The sequence below is a fragment of the Stegostoma tigrinum genome, chromosome 26 (assembly GCF_030684315.1).
Source record: "Stegostoma tigrinum isolate sSteTig4 chromosome 26, sSteTig4.hap1, whole genome shotgun sequence".
NCBI lineage: Eukaryota > Metazoa > Chordata > Chondrichthyes > Orectolobiformes > Stegostomatidae > Stegostoma > Stegostoma tigrinum.
Genome location: NC_081379.1, coordinates 38,994,874 through 39,017,893, shown reverse-complemented (window position 1 = coordinate 39,017,893; position 23,020 = coordinate 38,994,874). Strand labels below are relative to the sequence as shown.

Sequence of the window (23,020 nt, the reverse complement as noted above, 5' to 3'; positions counted from 1 at the left end):
CTAATTGTGTCTGCGGGATCTGACTGGGTGAGAAAAACCCCATATACCTACATAACATCAACCAGTGCACTTAAGAGTAATTAACTATGTGAGACATATTAAGGAGTGGATAAGATGTAACGAAAAGTTGATTCCCTGACTTCAGTCAGTTTGAAATTGGCGGGTGGGTGGACCTTTGTGAATTAATGGTTGGATGAAGACAAGAAAAAGACTGTATGACTTCTTGCTGACACTCATGAGGCTGCAGATTTAGTCAGGGTATTCGAATCGATCATTGTGAAACAAACAGAAAAGAATAAAAATAGTTATTAGAAACCCAGATCTTAGCTACAAGAATCTTTCGAGATATAGCCAGCAGAAAACTGGAATGGAAAATAGAGACATTTCAGCTGTAGACAAGCCTGCCTACTACCCCAGGGGACTATGTGACCTTGTTGAAGTCCCTGGTTAATGGAAGTGTCCTGTATAATGTTACTTATGGAAAGCTGCACTCTGCCAAGCCTCGCTGCAGAACCGTCCAGTCTATAATTCAAATGACAAGCAATAGAATGACTTCAGATTGCCCTCTGAATATCCTTCACTGCACTAGTCATTCAGAATACCATTTGGCAGTTCTTACAAACTGTGCGTTCTAACACATCACATCCTGTTGGTAGAGGAGAGAGAGAGATAATGGGAACTGCAGATGCTGGAGAATCCAAGACAACAAAATGTGAGGCTGGATGAACACAGCAGGCCAAGCAGCATCTCAGGAGCACAAAAGCTTACGTTTCGGGCCGAGACCCTTCATCAGAGAGGGGGATGGGGTGAGGGTTCTGGAACAAATAGGGAGAAAGGGGGAGGCGGACCGAAGATGCAGAGAAAAGAAGATAGGTGGAGAGGAGAGTATAGGTGGGGAGGTAGGGAGGGGATAGGTCAGTCCAGGGAAGACGGACAGGTCAAGGAGGTGGGATGAGGTTAGTAGGTAGATGGGGGTGCGGTTTGGGGTGGGAGGAAGGGATGGGTGAGAGGAAGAACACGTTAGGGAGGCGGAGACAGGTTGGACTGGTTTTGGGATGCAGTGGGTGGAGGGGAAGAGCTGGGCTGGTTGTGTGGTGCAGTGGGGGGAGGGGACGAACTGGGCTGGTTTAGGGATGCAGTTGGGGAAGGGGAGATTTTGAAACTGGTGAAGTCCACATTGATACCATTAGGCTGCAGGGTTCCCAGGCGGAATATGAGTTGCTATTCCTGCAACATTCGGGTGGCATCATTCTGGCACTGCAGGAGGCCCATGATGGACATGTCATCTAAAGAATGGGAGGGGAAGTGGAAATGGTTAGCGACTGGGAGGTGCAGTAGTTTGTTGCGAACTGAGCGGAGGTGTTCTGCAAAGCGGTCTCCAAGCCTCCGCTTGGTTTCCCCAATGTAGAGGAAGCCACACCGGGTACAGTGGATGCAGTATACCACATTGGCAGATGTGCAGGTGAACCTCTGCTTAATGTGGAATGTCATCTTGGGGCCTGGGATAGGGGTGAGGGGGGAGGTGTGGGGGCAAGTGTAGCATTTCCTGCGGTTGCAGGGGAAGGTGCCGGGTGTGGTGGGGTTGGAGGGCAGTGTGGAGCGAACAAGGGAGTCACGGAGAGAGTGGTCTCTCCGGAAAGCCGACAGGGGTGGGGATGGAAAAATGTCTTGGGTGGTGGGGTCGGATTGTAGATGGTGGAAGTGTCGGAGGATGATGCGTTGTATCCGGAGGTTGGTGGGGTGGTGTGTGAGAACGAGGGGGACCTGCCTGCCCTGGTCGACCAATCGTCTCAGCCTGCTCCTGCCCCACCGAACTCATCTCCACCCATCTGGACTCCATTTTCTACCCTTTGGTCTAGGAACTCCCCACCTACGTCCGTGACATCACTCACACCCTCCACCTCCTCCAGGACTTCCAATTCCCTGGCCCCCAACACCTCATCTTCACCATGGACGTCCAGTCCCTATACACCTGCATTCCGCATGCAGATGGCCTCAAGGTCCTCCGCTTCTTCCTGTCCCGCAGGCCCGACCAGTCCCCCTCCACCGACACCCTCATCCGCCTAGCCAAACTCGTCCTCACCCTCAACAACTTCTCTTTTGACTCCTCCCACTTCCTACAGACTAAGGGGGTGGCCATGGGCACCCGCATGGGCCCCAGCTATGCCTGCCTCTTTGTAGGTTATGTGGAACAGTCCCTCTTCCGCACCTACACAGGCCCCAAACCCCACCTCTTCCTCCGGTACATTGATGATTGTATCGGCGCCGCCTCTTGCTCCCCAGAGGAGCTCCAACAGTTCATCCACTTCACCAACACCTTCCACCCCAACCTTCAGCTCACCTGGGCCATCTCCAGCACATCCCTCACCTTCCTGGACCTCTCAGTCTCCATCTCAGGCAACCAGCTTGTAACTGATGTCCATTTCAAGCCCACCGACTCCCACAGCTACCTAGAATACACCTCCTCCCACCCACCCTCCTGCAAAAATTCCATCCCCTATTCCCAATTCCTCTGCCTCCGCCGCATCTGCTCCCACGATAAGACATTCCACTCCCGCACATCCCAGATGTCCAAGTTCTTCAAGGACCGCAACTTTCCCCCCACAGTGATCGAGAACGCCCTCGACCGCGTCTCCCGCATTTCCCGCAACACGTCCCTTACACCCCGCCCCCGCCACAACCGCCCAAAGAGGATCCCCCTCGTTCTCACACATCATCCCACCAACCTCCGGATACAACGCATCATCCTCCGACACTTCCGCCATTTACAATCCGACCCCACCACACAAGACATTTTTCCATCCCCACCCCTGTCTGCTTTCCGGAGAGACCACTCTCTCCGTGACTCCCTTGTTCGCTCCACACTGCCCTCCAACTCCACCACACCCGGCACCTTCCCCTGCAACCGCAGGAAATGCTACACTTGCCCCCACACCTCCCCCCTCACAGCTATCCCAGGCCCCAAGATGACATTCCACATTAAGCAGAGGTTCACCTGCACATCTGCCAATGTGGTATACTGCATCCACTGTACCCGGTGTGGCTTCCTCTACATTGGGGAAACCAAGCGGAGGCTTGGAGACCGCTTTGCAGAACACCTCCGCTCAGTTCGCAACAAACTACTGCACCTCCCAGTCGCTAACCATTTCCACTTCCCCTCCCATTCTTTAGATGACATGTCCATCATGGGCCTCCTGCAGTGCCAGAATGATGCCACCCGAATGTTGCAGGAACAGCAACTCATATTCCGCCTGGGAACCCTGCAGCCATATGGTATCAATGTGGACTTCACCAGTTTCAAAATCTCCCCTTCCCCAACTGCATCCCTAAACCAGCCCAGTTCGTCCCCTCCCCCCACTGCACCACACAACCAGCCCAGCTCTTCCCCTCCACCCACTGCATCCCGAAACCAGCCCAACCTGTCTCTGCCTCCCTAACCTGTTCTTCCTCTCACCCATCCCTTCCTCCCACCCCAAGCCGCACCCCCATCTACCTACTAACCTCATCCCACCTCCTTGACCTGTCAGTCTTCCCCGGACTGACCTATCCCCTCCCTACCTCCCCACCTATACTCTCCTCTCCACCTATCTTCTTTTCTCTGCATCTTCGGTCCGCCTCCCCCTCTCTCCCTATTTGTTCCAGAACCCTCACCCCATCCCCCTCTCTGATGAAGGGTCTAGGCCCGAAACGTCAGGTTTTGTGCTCCTGAGATGCTGCTTGGCCTGCTGTGTTCATCCAGCCTCACATTTTGTTGACATCCTGTTGGTAGCTGAGGTGCGTTACCGAAAGAATAAGATCTGTGTTCTCACTGACTGTGCTAGCATCAGCACAGACAAGTTCGAGGTCATGGCAAAATGCTATCCACTCAGGAGGAAGAGCTCCTGGGAATCCTGAGCAGTGACTCCAGATCCCATGAAGTCTCATGACAAACAGGGGTAAGGAAACCTGCAGCCCCCTTCCTCAGCTGATGAATCAGTGCTCCTCAACTTCAGAAGCTCTGAATAAGCAAGGATGTGGAATGTACACAGACTGGCAAACATCAGTATCGATTGTCAAGCCTGGCTGAGTCTCGAAGGGCAGAACTGTCACGTGAACAGTTACAGCAAGTATGGGGGAACCAACAAGAGGGTCAATACACTGCACCCTGTCTTCTACCATCTACCTCTCACAGGGGCATCTGTCCATGACCTGCACCCTGTCTTCTACCATCTACCTCTCACAGGGGCATCTGTCCATGACCTGCACCCTGTCTTCTACCATCTACCTCTCACAGGGGCATCTGTCCATGACCTGCACCCTGTCTTCTACCATCTACCTCTCACAGGGTCATCTGTCCATGACAATAATGGTACAAGTGATACTGCGCAATCCTTGAGGAGACAAAGTTCTGGCTCCGTTGTGTTCTGCAGCACTGCCGTCTTGCCAAATGGAATAGATTCGATCAGACCCAGTGGTTCAAAAATGGGCAACTCTATTCAACCACAATTTGTCACCTGACAGCCAGTCATACTCCTCCCTCTATCATTCCCAGCAAGCCAGGGGACCAACCCAACTTCGGCAAGAGCAGCGGAATAAAAGAAATAGGAGTAGACCATTCAGCCCACTGAACATCCTTCGCCATTCAATATGATTTATAGGGTCTTTAACTCCATCTTCCTACCTGCCCCCTATAAACACCCCTACCAATCAGAAACTATTTAACTCATCCTTCAATATATTCAATAACAGAACCTCCACTGTCCTCATTTTGGAAGTGAATTCTGAAAGATAATGATCCCCTGAGAGAAGAAGTTCAATCGCATGTCTGTCTTAAATGGGAAGCCCCTTATTTTGAAATGGTGACCCTTAATTGTAGATTTCCTGATAAGCAGAAGCATCTGTTCAGAATTCACTCTGTCAAGCCCCTCAGAATCTTGTTTGTTTGAATAATGTCACTACTCATTCTCCTAAACTCTAACGAGTATAGGCCTGACTGGCTCAAACTTTCTTCACTAGTGTGACAATGCTGTGACTTTAAGAAGTGTGTTTTGTCCTGGTCTCTTTTAGAGAGAAAATTCTGTTCTCGAAAAGTGGAACAATAGAAACAGCCTGAAGGGTGTGTCTAAGCCCTCACAGATCCAGGACTTTTAGTTAGCTTTCAGTAAATGTTGTTGTGGCCTGAAGAAGTTGAAGCTGTTTTCTCCTCTCGTGATTATAATCAAAAGCTGGGCCTCTTTGTAGGCTGCTGGATTGCATGTGAGACAAAGACCTGTTTTTCTGAATTTGCCTTTTTCCAAGGGTGTGTTTATGGGATGTTGCTATATTGGAATAGTTAATCAGTAATAGTTAACTGTTTTATTATTCTGTTAACTTTTCCAATAGAGTTGTATTTTTTCTGTCTTTGGTTGTATTTTAACTGAAGTGTTTGAATAACTTGTGTTTTGCTTAACGTCAAGTAGCTTGACCAATCGAATTGCATCAGGATCACAGCACCTCACATGTAGTTTTAAAACTAAACAAAAGTTAGGGTCTACGTTGTTATTCTATTTTATGGTGTCTGAACCGGTCCATAACACCAGAAAAAGCCTTCCTCCCAGGAATCAGTCTAGAAGAAAACTTTGATGCAAGCCCATCTCTCCTTAAATACAGAAACTGAGGTTGTAAACTAGATCTGAGTAATGGTCTGGCCAGTGCCCTGTATAGTTATGGCAAGTCCTTCTTACTTTTATAGACCATTGTAATTGAAATGAAGGTAAACTTTTCACCTGCCTTCCTAAGCACATGCTCAGCCGACACACTAACTTTGTGAGATTCGGGTACAAGGACATTAGCTCCCTCTGTACAGTGACATTCTTTTGTTTCTTTGCATTTAAATGATATTCTGCTTTTCTAATCTTTTTGCCAAGGTGAATGACCTCACATCTTCCCATAGTATACTCCATCTGCCTCATTTATGCTAAGTCATTTAACCTCTATCCCTTTGCAAAATCATCAGATCCTCCTCACAATTTGTTTTCATACTTGTCTTTGTATCTTCAGCAAATTTGACTAGTGTAGAGTCAAGTCCCTTGACTTAAGTCATGAATGTACATTGTAAATAGTTGAGGCCTCAGCACTAAGCCTTATGGCACTCTACTAGTTACAGTTTACCAATTGGAAATGTCCCATTTATTCCAACTCACTCCTTCTTATTAGTTAGCCAATCCTTTGTCTATCCAAATATATCACCCCCAACATCAGGACTTTTTATGTGGCACCTGAACACCTTTCAGAAATCCAAATATGCCACATCGACTGGTCCCCTTTTATCCACCTGCTGGTTACATCTTCAAAAATCGCAAATAAATTTGTCCCTTTCACAAAACCATGTTGAGTCAGTCTAACTGTGTAACAATTTTCTAAATGTCCTCCTCCTACCTCTTTATAACGAATTCAAGCATTTTCCCAACATAGACCTTAGAGTAACTCGCTTATTAGTTTCTGTTTTTTACTTCATTTGCTGAATCATGTTGTTACATTTGTAGTTTTGTGAGACGTTCCCAGAATCCTGAGAATTTTGAAAGATTACAACCAGTGAGTCTCTAAAGCCACTTTCTTTAAAGATGCTAGAATGCATTTCGTTGGGTCCAGGGTTCTTGTGAGCCCCAGTCCAATTTAGTGTTTCTAGTACTTTTTCCTTAGCAATCGTGATTATTTTATTTTATTTCCCCTACTTTCCTGCTGTCCTTGGGATAAGCAAAAGTTTTTTTCTGCTTTTCTGCTGTCGTTGAACAAAATACTTACTCAAAGTCTCTGCTACCACCTCCAGTAGAATTTAATTCCACACTGAGGATGTATTTGCTGGTGGAGGGTATTTAATCAGGCCAGAGGTATTGAGTAGGGATCCTGTTACCTTCCTGCCCCCACCTTGGCTATGAATGTTGTAGGAAGGCCTATGGACGGCCTTTTGGTCCCACCCCCCCAATTGAAGCCCTAAGTGGAAGTTAATGCCCACTCAAGGATCATTTCCCACCAGCAGAGGTATAACCCAATGGGACTACAACATGCAAACACCTTTAAGGTGCTTATAAACTCCTAGGGGTGCCCTTTGCTCCAAGGCAGGGACTGCTTTGTGAAAAGGGAGTGGGGCTGGAGGGGTGGGGCTGAGGTGCTCCCCGAGAGCTACCTCCTGCCCTTGCTGCTAATTCTAAGTCCCCCGGTTTCATGTTGGGCCGAGTGCCCATGGCAATGCGTCAGCATGCTCAATGTCGTGTGAACCTACCAGATTCGACATGTTGACACAACAAGGGTGTCAGTACTGCTGAATCGCCCCTGGTCTGGTTAAGAAGGAAGGATACTTTTCCCTGCCTTGGAGCAAATGACACCCTTAAGAGTCCACAAGCACCTTAGAAGTGTTTCCATGTTGTAGTCCCATCGGGTTAATACCTCTGGTGGTGGGAAATGATCCTTGAGTGGGCATTAACTCCCACTTAGGGCTTCAGTTGCGGGGTGGGATCGAAAGGCCATTCATAGGCCTTCCCACCACATTTGTAAGCAAGGCGGGGGGGCAGGAAGGTAACTGGATCCTTCCTCAGTGTCATTGACCACATTAATGTGGGATCTTCATGTTTGAAGCTGGATTTATTGAACAGATTTATCCCCCGCTCTCCCTCGCCAACCCTCCCCAGTCCTGCCAGCATAAGGCTTCTGCCCCTGGCTACATGGAACGTGAACATGTCTACGGTGACATTTTTCAAGGGCACCGTTAGCCATGATTGTTCCCAAAACTGGAATCATCACAAATTTGAAGAGTGTTTGTTGCAGGAGTGAGAGAAGTTTACAAAAATTACTGCTGGTAAAGCTTGATGGTTGATATACACACAGGCTGAGCGATGAAGGCGACACTACAAGACTTACAAATCTTTAAAATGACTGATGCTTCACCATTCATAATGGTGTCCACACACCATGCCACCCCGCAATTGAAGGCCTAAGTGGGGGGTAATGCCCGTTCAAGGATCTTTTCCCCCCACCAGTGCTATTAATCCATTGGGACCACAACATGCAAATACTTCTAAGGTACTTACAGACTCCTAGGGGTGTCCTTTGTTCCAAGGCAGGGACTGCTTTGTGAAAGGGGAGTGAGTTGTACAGCAATAGATTTCTCCAGATATCAGACTGGTGAAGTGTTCCTTTGTGAAATGATTCATTTTTTAAACATAAGTCACACCATAAGACCATAATACATAGGAACAGAACTTAGGCCATTTGGCCCACCAATTCTACTCTGCCATTCAATCATGGCTGATAGTTCCTCAACCCTATTCTCTTGCTTTCTGGCCATAACCCTTGATCCCTTGATAATCAAGAGCCTATCTATCTCAGTCTTACATGTATTCAATGACCTGGCCTCCACTGCCTTCTGTGGTAGTGAATTCCATGGATTCACCACTCTCTGGCTGAAGAAGTTTCTCCTTATCTCTGTTCTAAAAGACCTTCCCTTTACTCTAAGGCTGTGCCCTCTAGTCCTAGACTCTCCTCCCAATGGAAGCATCTTCCCAATATCCACTTTGTCCAGGCCATTCAGTACTTTGAAAGCTTCAATTAGACCCCCCTCATCCGTCTAAACTCCGCATTCTCCCGTCGGCTGGACATGGGTGGTGTCCACAATGGGGACACATTTCCAAGGGGCCCTGACCACTGGGTGACACATGCCAATGAGATTACTGAGGTCTCTTTGTACGTTTTGCACTCAAGCTGGGTGTGGCACGCTGTATCCATGACCCTGAGACTGAGAACGCAAATGTGTGTAGCCCCCTCGAATCAAACATGATGGTTTAGATTTGGACATGGTTTCCTCCCAAGTTGAAACCATTGTCATCTGGAAGGAGACCTTCAATTTGTAGAATTGAGCTTTTCTCGGTAAGTTGGTCACAATTAGTTTGTTGGTTATTGACCTATGGGTGCCGATTGCCATCATGTTGCCAAGTTTAGTCTAATGGATGCCCAACTTTTTCATGGCATCTGTGACCGTCTGTATAGCACTCAATTGTCACACATTCCTTCGGCTCGAAGTAGTTTTGAAAACTGCCATTACAAATGTAAACATGAACTGCTCAAAAACTCGCCCTGAGGCAAAAGATTAGTCCCGAGTTCTGCAGACCATCCATTGTGACCAAGTAGATTTTAAACCTGATCCACAGGTATGGGTGAAACTCCCAACAAAGAAATAAAAGCTGCAGGAACCAATATATTTAAACTATTCTTCGTCTTTGTTGCCAGATAATGTTTAGTCCCTAGGAGATATTCAGAAATGACCCTCACCAGGTTCTATGTGTGAAGAGGAGCATTATTTTATTGCTTCTAAGAGTAAGTCATCATTGTACTATTTGCTTTTAATTTCTCAAGCCATATCCATAGCCATGACTCAGAGAACACAGCTCACATCACAGTCAGGTGGAATTTGACTTTATGCTTTGTCTAACTCTAACTTGCGATGGGTTTTGTTTGGGGGGTTTGATGTTGTAGGGCCTCGCGTGTTTTCTCATCCAATCTTATCGAAATCACCACATTAATTACCCACCCTGCCCCTGTGGGATCCCTCACATCCATCTTACAGTGAGCCATTCCTTGAATAACTTGCCAATAACACCGGCATTCCTTGTGCCCTGCCATCTCTAAAAGGCCAGTGTGCCCCTGGTCGAGAGCTGGCATTCCAAAGCTTGGTCAGGGATGGTTCAGCAGAGGGAGGTGGCGATGATGCTGATTGGCGGTTGGGGCGAAGATTGGCCACTACCAAATGGGTTTGTGGAGGAAGTTTTGTCCCTGGACAATTTGAGAGGGAGAAGATAGAATCAGAGGTAACGGTATTACAGCTGAATAAAGACAACAACAGAGACATGAGGAAGGAGCTGGGCAGAATTGACTGGAAGAGGGGCTGAGCAGGAAAGGCAGTGGAACAGCAATGGCAGGAGTTTCTGGGAGTAATTCAGGAAACACAGCAAAATTTCATCCCTAGGGAAAAAGAAGCATGGTACAGGGAGGATGAGGCAACCATGGCTGACTAAGGAAGTCAGGGAAGCATAAAAGCAAAAGAGAAAACATGTAATGTGGCGAAGGGCAGTGGGAAACCAGAGAATTGGGAAGCTTACAAAGACCAACAGCGGGCAACAAAAAAAACGAAATAAGGAGGGAGAAGATGAAATGTGAGGGTGAGCTAGCCAGTAATATAAAGGAGGACTATAAGAGTTTCTTTAGACCTATAAAGGGCAAAACAAAGGCAAAAGTGGACATTGGAAAACTGGAAAATGACGGTGGAGAGATAGTGTTGGGGAACAAGGAAATGGCTGAGGAACTGAATAATTACTTTGCACCAGTCTTCACGGTAGAAGACACGAGTAATATCCCAAAAATTCAACAGAGCCAGGGGGCAGGGCTGAGTATGGTGGCCATCACCCAGGAAAAAGTGCTAGTTAAACTGATTGGCCTGAAGGTGGATAAATCACCAGGACCAGATGGACTACACCCCAGAGTTCTAAAGGAGCTAGCTGAAGAGATAGTGAAAGCATTAGTGGTGAACTTTCAGGAATCGCTAGAGTCAGGGAGGGTCCCAGAGGACTCAAAAATCACTAACGTGACACCCCTGTTTAAAAAGGGAGTAAGGCAAAATATGGAAAATTACAGGCCGATTCGCCTCACCTCGACCATTGGTAAGATTTTGAATTCCTTTGTGAAGGATGAGATTTCAGAATATTTGGAAGTGTATAGTAAAATAGGACAAAGTCAGCATGGTTTCATCAAGGGGAGGTCATGCCTGACAAATCTACTAGAATTCTTTGAGGAAGTAATGAGCAGGTTAGACCAAGGAAAGCCAATGGATGTTCTCTACCTGGACTTTGACAAGGTGCCGCACAGGAGGCTGCTGAGTAAGATAAGGACCCATGGTATTAGAGGCAGGGTACTAGCATGGGTAGAAGATTGGCTGTCTGGCAGAAAGCAGAGAGTGGGGATAAAAGGGTCTTTCTTGGAATAGCAGCCAGTGACAAGTGATGTTCCGCAAGAGTCAGTGTTGGGACCACAAATTTCCACTTTCTATGTTAATGATCTAGATGAAGGAACTGAAGGCATTCTGGCTACATTTGCAAGTGAGACAAAGATAGGTGGAGGGACAGGTCATATTGAGCATGCAGGGATGCTGCAGAAGGATTTGGACAGATTAGGGGAGTGGGCAACGAAGTGGCAGATGGAGTACACTGTGGGAAAGTGTGAGGTCATGCACTTTGGTAGGAAGAATAAAAGCATGGACTATTTTCTAAGTAGGGGGAAAATTTAGAAGTCTGAAGTACAAAGCAACTTGGGAGTTCTAGTCCAGGATTCTCTCAAGGTAAACTTGCAGGTTGAGTCAGGAGTTAGGAAGGCAAATGCTGCAATTAGACAGCAGCACTGAGATAGAGTGTAGCATTTGAGCCAGTCAATATAGCACAAGGTGTCCTTTTCAACACTAGTTCCTGTGCAATGCCAGTCTATGCTTCCAGAGCTCCCTGTCAGTGCTTGTAGAAATGCCAAGAGCGTTGTGATGGATTGGAAGATGATGAATGCTAATGACCATTAATAAAGCCATGCTTGGTGCCTGTGGATTGCAATAGTTGTTGGCACCATGGAGATATTTTGGAGCAAACAGCTGAATTCACTTGGTGAATGCTCTGCTTTCCAAGGACGGTTTTTCCAATGGCGAGTTTGTTTGGAGAGTTTGGTAAAATAGGAGGCTGAGTGTGAATGAGGCACATTGTAGCATTAAGAGGGCCTTTAACAAGCATTAATCACCAGCACCCTCAAATGGCACCTCACCATCACCTGGCGAGAATCTAGCCAGGCTGCTTGTGAAAAGTGTAAAAGCTAGAGTAAGATGATCTTGACATCGAGATGGCCATCTCCAGACTTCGGCCATGGCTCTACTACAGTATCTCCCCATTGCTCACGTCGCACAGCCCCCATAATATTCCTCCCATACAATCAAGAACTGAACAAGTGAACAATTCGACACAACAGGCACCCCATCCTAATATCATCTCATGTGGCTCAGTGTCAAATTCCATCTGACAAAGCTGCTGTGAGACCTTGAGATGTTTTCCTGTGTTAGGAGCATTACGTCAATGTAAGTTCTTGTTAATGCTATTGAGGTCCAATGTCAATAACAGGATTCCACATGAGGACAGGTGATAGGCTGTCTATCAGGTGATCATGATTTTGGTGAGATTTGCAGAAACAAGTCATAAATGTACAGTGACATAAACATGCCTGGAATATGAAAAAAGCAATCATTGACAGAAATCCTTCAAAATGATTAACAGTTCTGCTTTTGTGATTTGAGAAATTCCAAATTAGGAAATTGGCATTTTTGCAACACTTTGAGAATCTACACCATATTATCTATTAATGACTTGGATGAGGGGATTGAAGGATGGGTCAGCAAGTTTGCAGATGACACAAAGGTCGGAGGTGTCGTTGACAGTGTAGAGGGCTGTTGTAGGCTGCAGCGGGACATTGACAGGATGCAGAGATGGGCTGAGAGGTGGCAGATGGAGTTCAACCTGGATAAATGCGAGGTGATGCATTTTGGAAGGTCGAATTTGAAAGCTGAGTACAGGATTAAGGATAGGATTCTTGGCAGCGTGGAGGAACAGAGGGATCTTGGTGTGCAGATACATAAATCCCTTAAAATGGCCACCCAAGTGGACAGGGTTGTTAAGAAAGCATATGGTGTTTTGGCTTTCATTAACAGGGGGATTGAGTTTAAGAGTCATGAGATCTTGTTGCAGCTCTATAAAACTTTGGTTAGACCGCACTTGGAATACTGCGTCCAGTTCTGGGCACCCTATTATAGGAAAGATGTGGATGCTTTGGAGAGGGTTCAGAGGAGGTTTACCAGGATGCTGCCTGGACTGGAGGGCTTATCTTATGAAGAGAGGTTGACTGAGCTCGGTCTCTTTTCATTGGAGAAAAGGAGGAGGAGAGGGGACCTAATTGAGGTATACAAGATAATGAGAGGCATAGATAGAGTTGATAGCCAGAGACTATTTCCCAGGGCAGAAATGGCTAGCACGAGGGGTCATAGTTTTAAGCTGGTTGGTGGAAAGTATAGAGGGGATGTCAGAGGCAGGTTCTTTACGCAGAGAGTTGTGAGAGCATGGAATGTGTTGCCAGCAGCAGTTGTGGAAGCAAGGTCATTGGGGTCATTTAAGAGACTGCTGGACATGTATATGGTCACAGAAATTTGAGGGTGCATACATGAGGATCAATGGTCGGCACAACATTGTGGGCTGAAGGGCCTGTTCTGTGCTGTACTGTTCTATGTTCTATGTTCTATGTTCTATGTTTTATGTACACCTTCTCCACTGAGTATGGTTTGGGTGATGATGGATGTTTTATGGAGACAGTGGTTACATGCCACCCTCCCACTCATCCGAGCTCAGCCTGCTAATGGAGAGGGTGGGCATGAATCTGATAATGGGCATGAATGATAATGAATCTGCCAACCCATCTACCATGCGTTGATAATCAATTAATGAGCAATTGAGATTGTTAGAAGCCTTTTATTCACCAGTTTTTAAAAGGGCTTAACATGGGGGAAGGAGGGGTAAGGAAGGCAATGCTATCATTGGTCATTGCCCCTTTACCCATCTGTGATACCCAGGGGAAGACAACACCCAGTTCCCCCTTTCTCCCAACCTGTGAGCTCTTTGAAACCCACCCCATTCCTGAAAAAAACCAAGCCAGAAGCCATCCGGAGGTAGTCGGGTGTGGAATCCATGGGCATCCTGCAGGAGGAGTATTAGAGTCAGTCCCATTAGGACCTGGTTTAGCTGGGCCCCTCTGTGTGTGTGGTGCCTGGGGATTGAGCTTCTAATCAGCTGGCCATCGGCCACGGAAACCTCTGCTGGGGATGAGGACAGGTATCAGGGGATCTGGCCCAAATCTGTTTCCTGTGGGGCTTTTCTTTAATATGAGAAGAAACAAGGGCTTGTAATTGATGTCATTAAATACCCACGAGTTGGGGAACAGAGCCAACGGGAAGATAATGAAGGCTTCCAGTTGCAGTGCTGGGAAAGCCTTCCACCTTCCGCAATAACACGATGACCTAAATATCCCGCCATTAGAGAAGTGGCTGTAGGAAATGTACAGCTATTCTACAGAGAGTCCCATAAGCAACAATTCAATAATGACCAAGTGATATTGGTTGAGCGATTAAATATAAGGTGGGGCGCTGGGGAACAACACTGTTAGCATCTCAAATGTGTACGCAAGAGGACAGACCATGCCTGGGTTTGGCATCTTAGCCAAAAGACAGCAGCTCTGACAAAGTAGCACTCTCCTAGTACTGCACTAAAGTGTCAATCTACAATTTCGCTTCTAAGTTCCTGAATTGGGACACAGGACATCTTTTTTGTACAAAAATATACTTTGTTTGTAAAAATGTCTTTGTATATATACACAAGTCACAAACGCAGTTCATTCTGTACAGAGGCATATCAAGGAAACAAGCAAACATTGGAGTTTGACTCTATCCAAACAAACCAAAGGCATCTCTTACACATACAAGACCATATGTACATGCATTTGAGGCATGGGGAGGGTCCATTAACCGAATGGACCCCAATTTAACTTCAGCAAAAAGTCCTCAGACAGTGATCTTTCCCCGCCACACCTTGTCAGCAGCTGCCCTACACCCTAGTGCGCCCATCAGCTCGCAGTTCTGGGCCTTGGAATGTGCCAGCCTGCAGCACTTGTTCTAGAAACCAGCAGGTTTTGGGCAGATCAAAGGGCATCTTTCACCAAGTTGATGGTCCTCCAGGACCTTGGAACCTGTCACCCCCTGACTCAAAGGAGCGGGTTTAGCACTGGACTAAGGCAGAACTTTGAACAGGATGGAGCTATGACTATTTTAACACCCAGAGAATCAGCTTAACTGCTTAGAAATCCAACTGACATGGGCGAATCATTATTAACGCTGAAATCCAGGCTGGAGGATAAGGGATAACTCCCAGGTTATAGTAAATGCAACAATCTCCTTATCGTTTATCCTACCACTCCTCACTCCCCCCAGCAATATCTGTTGATGGACATATATCTGCAATGGTGATGCCAGTTCAGTTAGCTGTGTTTTCTTTTGAAATGATCAATTCATATGTTAATTCAGCTATTTATAGCTCAGGAAGTTTTCCTTCACAGATGGGTGTATACACAAGGCAATTGTATCGTGCTCCCTGTTATTTTCATTCGGCTTCGTGCCTGCAGCTGTGCTGACAGTCTGTGTGACATTTATGATTCATTCCATCATATAATCAATCTATTTCATGAAAGCTTTTTGGAAATTCGGTATTGTTGCTGAAAGTTCAGGTATTTTTAGCAGTGCCTTTCAGCAATTACAGACAGGTTCAGTGTTGACTGAAAGTCTAATCCTGTCTTTTTTCCAAACTGTTGTGCAAAGCCTACGATGATTCATTTTAAATTTAGTGCATTTTTGTTTACTGAGCTTGTAGGACTTAGAAAGTGGCTCTGCTTTGAACTTCCATTATTGCACCTTTACCAGCATGACTTCACACAGACAGCTCAAATAAGGTTCCTGCCGTACTCCACGAGCTTCTCCCTTTTAAGGGGCAAGGTCTTGCCTGGGGTGAGCTGGGGCTTTGATACTCCTGTAAAGGTTGACAGAAGTGTAAGGGTAGACTCAGGGACTCCATCACTCCCAGGGAAGAGTTCCTCTCAAAGAAAGGGCTCTACCAGAGACAGTCTTCCTGGAAAAGGACAGCCAGTGAATAGGAATACTATCTCCTTCAAGCCATTTCCAGTTGAACATTTATCATTGTCCTAACACCATTACTTGAAATGTGCAGTGAACATATTAATGGCAGCCGTACTGCTCCTTGCCCAACTGCACCCTGGAAGCTCCTTCACCTCTTGGATTGCAGCAATTTGAAAATCAAAGGATGTTAAGCATTTACATCGTGTCTTTCATCATTGGACATCTTTACAGGCATTGGAGCACTTTGGGAGTGCAGCCACTCTTGCTCTGTAGGAAATGTGGCATCACATTTAAGCACAACAGGTTCCCACAGACAAAAAGAGTTGCCTTGTCTTACCAGACCATAGAGCTGCTCTCTCTCACATTAGAGAGAGATGACTGGTGGTGGCTTAACCTGAGAGTCACCACACCACAGGCGAGGGGAGAGGTTGAGAAGGAGAATTCTTCTTGGTAACCTCAGTTTGGTGCAGGAAATGAACTTACGTTGTTGGCAACACTCTGTGCCACAAACCAGGCCTTCTGCCAACTGAGCCTACTGTTCTTGGGATGCTGACTTGATGTTAAATAGTGGACACCAGAAAGAACTCCCCTACATTTCCTGTATTGATGTATTGACTAGAGCAGCAGGGTGGAACTACAAAGAGAAAGGACTAAGAACCATACAGCAGAGAAACAGGTTGTTTGGCCCACCTAGACTACGCTGACACTTGCTGCCTTTCAAAACTAAAATTCTTTTGCACTTCCACAGTTCACCTTCCTCTATTCCCTATTCATAACTCTGGCAAAATGCCTCTTAAACATTGACTATTGTATCTGCCTCCACCGCCTCCTCTGGCAGCTCATTCCAGGCACTTACCAGCCTCTGCGCAACAAACTTCACACCAGCAGCTCATCTGAAAGACGTCAATACGGCATTCTCTGAGTTAACTGAATGAGGGACCTTGTGATTTCGAGTCGGGGTATTACCAACTGAGCCACATGTAAGAACTTCAAGAATATAACTCGGCCCCAACTTTTTGAAGACAGTTCTGTTTTGGGCAATAAATGCTGGCTTTCCATTAATGTAAATATCCCAATAATGAATAAAAAGAAATACGTTATACAAGAGATACAGCATTCCAGTCCCAAATCCATACCTCACTTCCCTTCACTCCCAACATGCCCAATGCAAAGTCTTCTCCATTTCTGGCCCTGTACGATAAAAATCAGCACTTATTTCAAGGTCAAGATTTTACTCCTGGTTTTCATTTTTAAAAATTACACAGCGATCAATCAAAAAGCAGATTGTCCCCTTGTTTCTGCCTCTGGGACAATCTTTACCAAAAAACTAATTGCGCGATGTGCCGGTCTCATCAATGCCCAGGTGTCACATTGGCTGAGCTGGCTGCACTTTTGTCTGAGTCAGAAAGGAAAGTAATTTGATTTATATAGCACCGTTCACATCTTCAGCCTCGTGTGCTTCACCGTGAATTCATTGCTTCTGGCGTTTAGCAACTGTTAAAACCTACAGGTACGTGGCAGTCAGAAAGTACACAGCAATGACCAATGAAGCTGTTTTATTGATGTTAGTTAAAGGGGTAAATCATAGAATCCCTACATTGTGGAAGCAGGCCATTCGGCCCATTGAGCCCACACCAACCCTCCGAAGAGCACCCCACCCTATCCCAGTAACCCTGCATTTTCCATGGCCAATCCAACCACCCTGCACATCTTCGGACCATTGCAAGGGTGGGGGTGCCAGAGGACTCCGAGGAAACCCATGCAGCCGGGGTGGGGGGGGGGGGAGAATGTACAAACTCCCCACAGCAAGTTACCTGAGGGATGAATTGAATACAGGTCCCTGGCGCTGTGAGGTAGCCATGCTAAATGCTGAGCCCCCACACTTATTATCTGGTCATTCTCACATTGTTTGTGGGAGCTTCCTGTGCACAAACTGAGTGTCTCTAAGTTACTAATGTTTCAGGTCTAAGTTTGGCCACCTAGTCCATCAGTAAGACAAATATTCATTACCAATGGCCACCTTGTGTCTTCAGTACCCATGTGTCAATCTGCTTACTCCGGCAAGATATAATTACATTAATGTTAAAATACAGCTCCCTGTCAGGAAATTTTAATTGTCAACAATCTTAGACCCTTCTTTCTCCTCCTTTGCCCATTAAGCTAATGGGCTCCACATAGCCCCTTTATTTTAATATATCTCCACTGATTTGAAACAAAATCAGAAACTGCTGGAAAAATTCAGCAACTGCTGATTTTGTTTCTGATTTCCAGCATCCGCAGTTCTTTAGTTCTTCCTTTACTTTAAAACCTGATCAGCAGTTTCCCTATTGTAATTACAATGCCTTTTCTACCAAATAAAACCTTGGATTAAACTTTCTAATTGTTTTTTGTCATTGCATGACTGCTAGCATCCAAAGAATATGAAACAGGAGCGACAATTTTTTTTTTCTAAATTTCTAACCTGGTGATTAATTAAAATTTGGTTAAAATGACAGCCCAATGTTTATTGGGATGTATTTAGGTTGGTTTGTTTAAACCAATAATGGTTTGAGGATCAGTGTTACTTTTACAATTCAGTTGCCATTTCTGTCAACTGGACTTGACAGGATAAAGGCTGGAGATTAGTATTACCACAGTATAAAGAGAAATCAATAGCAATATAGTATTAGAGGCTGCAGGACAATCTAAACAACTCTTTGGTGCAAGGACAGAAGTGCTATAACTTAGCTGACCCAGCAAAGGTAGTTCCAGATTGTACAGACCAAAGTCTGCTCATGGGAATACCTATAAAACCTTTAGTTCAGAAAACCAAATTCTCTGCACAGAATACATCATTAGATCAGTATTTTTTTTTCTTGCAGCCTTTAGTTCTGATGAAGGATACTCATGCCAAATATCACCAATGGGTCATTGCTGTTTGATATTCTGTCCACTTTAAGCATTGCCTGCTCTTATTTCAGATCGCCAGCAATTTTGCAACCTTTTCTGTGCCATCAGAGAATTAGATGTTTGAGTTAATGCAGTTGCAGATGGGAACTGCAGTAGGCTGTAAACCATCTATGTGAAAATTTGAACTGTAAATCTTTTCTTGTATGTTTAATGAACACCCAGTAGTATTAATACATGCAGATCTGAGCATAATGGACAATGAGGATGACTGTTTAAATGCAATGGTCTTAGTGAATCCTGATGGTTATTTCAGTGACTTCTGCTTATTTGGTGATTCAAGTGTTTAGCTTAAAGTTACATGTCTGAGATCAAACAACACATATGCACATTAGGATTAAGAGTAGGCCACTCGGCCCATTAAGCTGCTCCACCCTTCAATTGGAATACAGCAGATCTGACTACTCCCCGTTTTCACTGACCGCCAATAACCCTTCATCTCTTATCAAGAGTCAGTCTACATCTGCCTTAGAAATGATCAAAGGCTCGACTTCCACTGCCTTTTGTGGAAGAGAGAAAAACTTGCAACCTTCTGTGAGAGACAACATTCTCTTCATGTCAGTCCTAAGTGGGCAACACACCCCCAAGCCCACTTATTTTTAAACAGTGACCCCCAACTCCTAATTCCTGCCCTCATACATGAAGATTGGCCACTCGACTGAGACAGCAGAGAGTAATGGTGTATATGAAACTGTATGCCAGAAAGTGTGTGTCTCCCAGTTAGACTGAAGAAATCGGGGAGACGATTATCTCCAGAAATTACTTGCATATGCCATCATAATATTGATAATTGACACAAAGACCATCTGCCAATTAAAACAAAAACCACCAAATATATTCCTCATGGAGACTTTGTACCACAGCTGGATCATGGCAGGCAGTAGGTAGGTTATTAGAAAGCACTTTTAGCCTCACACAAGTTGTCCTGCAGTATCTAGCAATTGAAGATTAATATCCACAAAGCAATGCCCGAGGAACATGTCGAAGGCACAATAAATAAAGCCCTCATTCTATTAACTATGAAAATATTAACGGTGGGAGAAATAGCTGCTTCACTAACAGTCAAGGTCAACGCAATTGGATAATGGGGCATCTATTCCATTCCCAACTGGCCAAAGGAAAACAATGCATCTGGAGGGTGGACCAATGGCTGGAGTGTGGGGGTTGGGGCTGATTGAGGGGAAGGTTATGTGATGAGACTTCCAGGAATGTGCCCAACCTAAGCTGGCTATCCTTCCTAGATGTCTTTATTGTTAAATGTCCTTTTCTGTTTATTTCCTCAAAGGAAAACAATTACTGGGAATGTCTCCAAAGCTATATCGTCTGGGATTGTCAAGGAGATGGCAGTGGCCTTGCTGGCTGGAATCTTTACATTTCCCTTGGCAGTTCTGACTCAGTTTGTGCCTCTGTATCATATTCCACATGACATTTATAAAATACACACAGAGAACATTGTGATGGTGCAGCTGGGTAAGTGTCACTATTCCTCCTCTGGCCTTCTGATTGAGTGATTAATTTCACTACAGTTAAAACTATTGAATTAACTTGGACAGGTTATCACTTCATGTTCAACAGCAAGTCGCAGATCAAATAGAACAGGCAACAGTCCTCCACAGCAAATAGAATGCTGGACCACTCAGGACATATTACTGACTGCCGATTTCCGCAGAAGAGTCCTGACCCGAAACACCAGCTTTCCTGCTCCTCCAAAGCTGCCTGGCCTGCTGTGTTCCTTCAACTCCACACCGTGTTATCTGTGACTCCAGCATCAGCAGTTCTTACTATCTCATACTGACCTTTCACTTAGTAGGGCAGTGCCGGAGGCTACAGATCGTGACTCATTCATGACACAGTGACACCACAACACAATATAGCCATAGACAGATTGCTTCAAAACCATTACAATGTTACTGGAGCTAAGTGACAATGCCAATGTGACATCAGAAATGTGGTTTGCTGCAGATAGCTTAGAGAGTTCATTGACTTCATTTACTCACAAATTGTCCTAGAATTCTCACTAGGATAGTGCAACACAAGCTGGTAATCTGATCCTAAAATCTTCATCTTTTGTACAAATGCGTCTTCAATTTCACCGCATCTGACCCAGGGAAGCATGTGGTTAGACAAGGCTGGAAACAACAGGGTTGTTGCTGCTTCACATCACAGCACCTTGAAGGTACTGAATAGCCCTTGTAACTACACTCTCTGAATTAAATCCAGCCACCTTAAATAATGGGCAATGATACAAGATAAAGAACAGGTCTGGTCATGGTGACCATAAAGAGGCCCAGGCAGAGGGTAGTTGAGGGATCCATTGGGTCTAACTGCTTGCCTCTCTTTCATAACCACGTGTCCTTGAATTGGGAGCAAACAGTGTCCCCTGACACTTTCAAGAGCACCATGGTTGGTGGGCATCACAGGGGGCTGGAGTGCATGAGTATTGACCTTTAAAATAAGTTCTTCATTTGAATTTTGAACAATTGAATTTGTTATAGTACCCTGTTAAGGGGCCTGACACCCTTTTATCTGAGTTAAGTTGGTTTATATCATAAAACAAAGAACTGCAGGTGCTGCACATCTGAAATAAACAAAAGCAGAAATTGCTGGAGAAACTCAGCAGGTCTGGCAGCAGCTTTGGGGAGAAAGCAGAAGTAACATTTTGAGTCCAGTCACCTTTCTTGTAACTGGTACAATTTGACTTAATTTGTTTAAACTATTTTCAAGTGGTTTTAAAAGACAAAGAGCATTTCACATGAAGCCATATCTTCCTTAACTTTAATAAATGATATCTCACAATGTTGTTACTTCAATATAATTTGTGTCTTTCTCATTCTCTCATAGTTTTAAAGACGGTGATCAAAGAACCAAAATCAATTGCTGATTTCTTTTCCCCAGGCACCAAACAATTTCTATTTAGCTTTATTAACATCTTATGTCATGGTGCCCTTTTAAACTTTGTGAGAACACAGTGTCCTCTACGAATCCAATATCAAATTAATTTTTGTTTTCAAATTTTCGGGGGCTTGGAGAAAATGATCAAAAAAGTCCTGAAATGCGAGCATGCGTTTTGTGATTTGAATAATTATAAATCCTCCTGATGGCTCACTTGGTACATTCACTGCCTGGTGCAATATGGATTTTGTATTCTACGTCCTTACCCACACTGACCTTTGAACTTATGGCTAAACAGTCAAAATATCAGCCCAAGTCTCCAACCCTGACTCTGACCCAGAGCAGCGGAGTAAAGCCAGACTTATCTTGTCGTTATGGATAACGTGCCTGTTTCAAACAGTCCATAATTCTCAGACCCAACAACTGCTGGTCTGCTGGTTGAGCCTTCTTGTCAGGGAGGTGACAGCCTAGTGGTATTATCGCTGAGCTGTTAATCCAGAGACTCAAGTGTTATGCTGGGGACCAAGGTTCAAATCCTGCCCCTGGTAGATGGTGAAATCTGAATCGAACAAAAGTTTGGAGTTCAGAGTCTAATGATGACTATGAGCCATTTGTCAGGAGAAAATCCCCATCTGGTTTGTTAATGCCGTTTCAGGAAGGACAATGCCATCCTTACCTACACGTGACTCTAAGCCCACAGCAATGTGGTTGATACTTAACTGCCCTCTGGGCGATTAGGGATGGATAGTGACTGTTGACCTGGCCAACATGTGAATGAATAAATTTTAAGAACAGCCCTAAGGCTGGCAGACCGGGAGGTGGGCTGCTGGGGAAAGTGTTTGGAGGGGGTTTTCCTGCCACCTTAGCCGATTTGAGCAGCAGATAAACCCACCCATTTGACAAGCCTAATTCTGAGTCACCCCCTGCCCCCCACCCCACCACTGCCAGTTTGTCCAGGTTAAGAGTGCCCACTTGGCCTCTGCTAAGGGAGATGGCAAAGTCAAACTTTGCAGTTTCTTAGTGACTACCTGGGCACCAGCTGCATGTGTGTGTGTGTGTGTGTGTGTGTGTGTGTGTGTGTGTGTGTGTGTGTGTGTGTGTGTGTGTGTGTGTTTGTGTGTGTGTGAGAGTGTGTGTTGGGGGGGGGGCACGGGGGGTTGGGGTTAGTGGGTTTCTCTTCTTTATGGCTGCCCAGGAAGAAGCCCCCTTGTAACCTCACACTGCTACAGTATTATGTCCTGTTCCTTCACCCATTCTCACTCTCCTTAGCTTCTGCAACATGAATGAGAAAGACACAGATTATAATGAAGTAACAACACAGCAAGATACAATTGATTAAACTTAAGAAAGGTATGGCTCAAGGTGAAATGTTCTTTATTTATTGTGTATTTAATTTCTCTGGTCTCCACCCTATCACAGATC

The 23,020-nt window shown here is 45.4% G+C and overlaps 1 protein-coding gene across 4 annotated transcripts in view; it reads left to right on the top strand.

Annotated features, from left to right (window-relative positions):
- LOC125463976 (uncharacterized) overlaps positions 1-23,020 on the top strand; it is a 145,799-nt gene that overhangs the window by 119,773 nt on the left and 3,006 nt on the right. For all 4 annotated transcript variants that reach the window (XM_048555826.2, XM_048555828.2, XM_048555827.2 and 1 more), the window contains one exon: positions 19,992-20,176. In XM_048555826.2, coding sequence (XP_048411783.1) covers positions 19,992-20,176 — 185 coding nt within the window. The remainder of the gene's footprint in view (positions 1-19,991; positions 20,177-23,020) is intronic.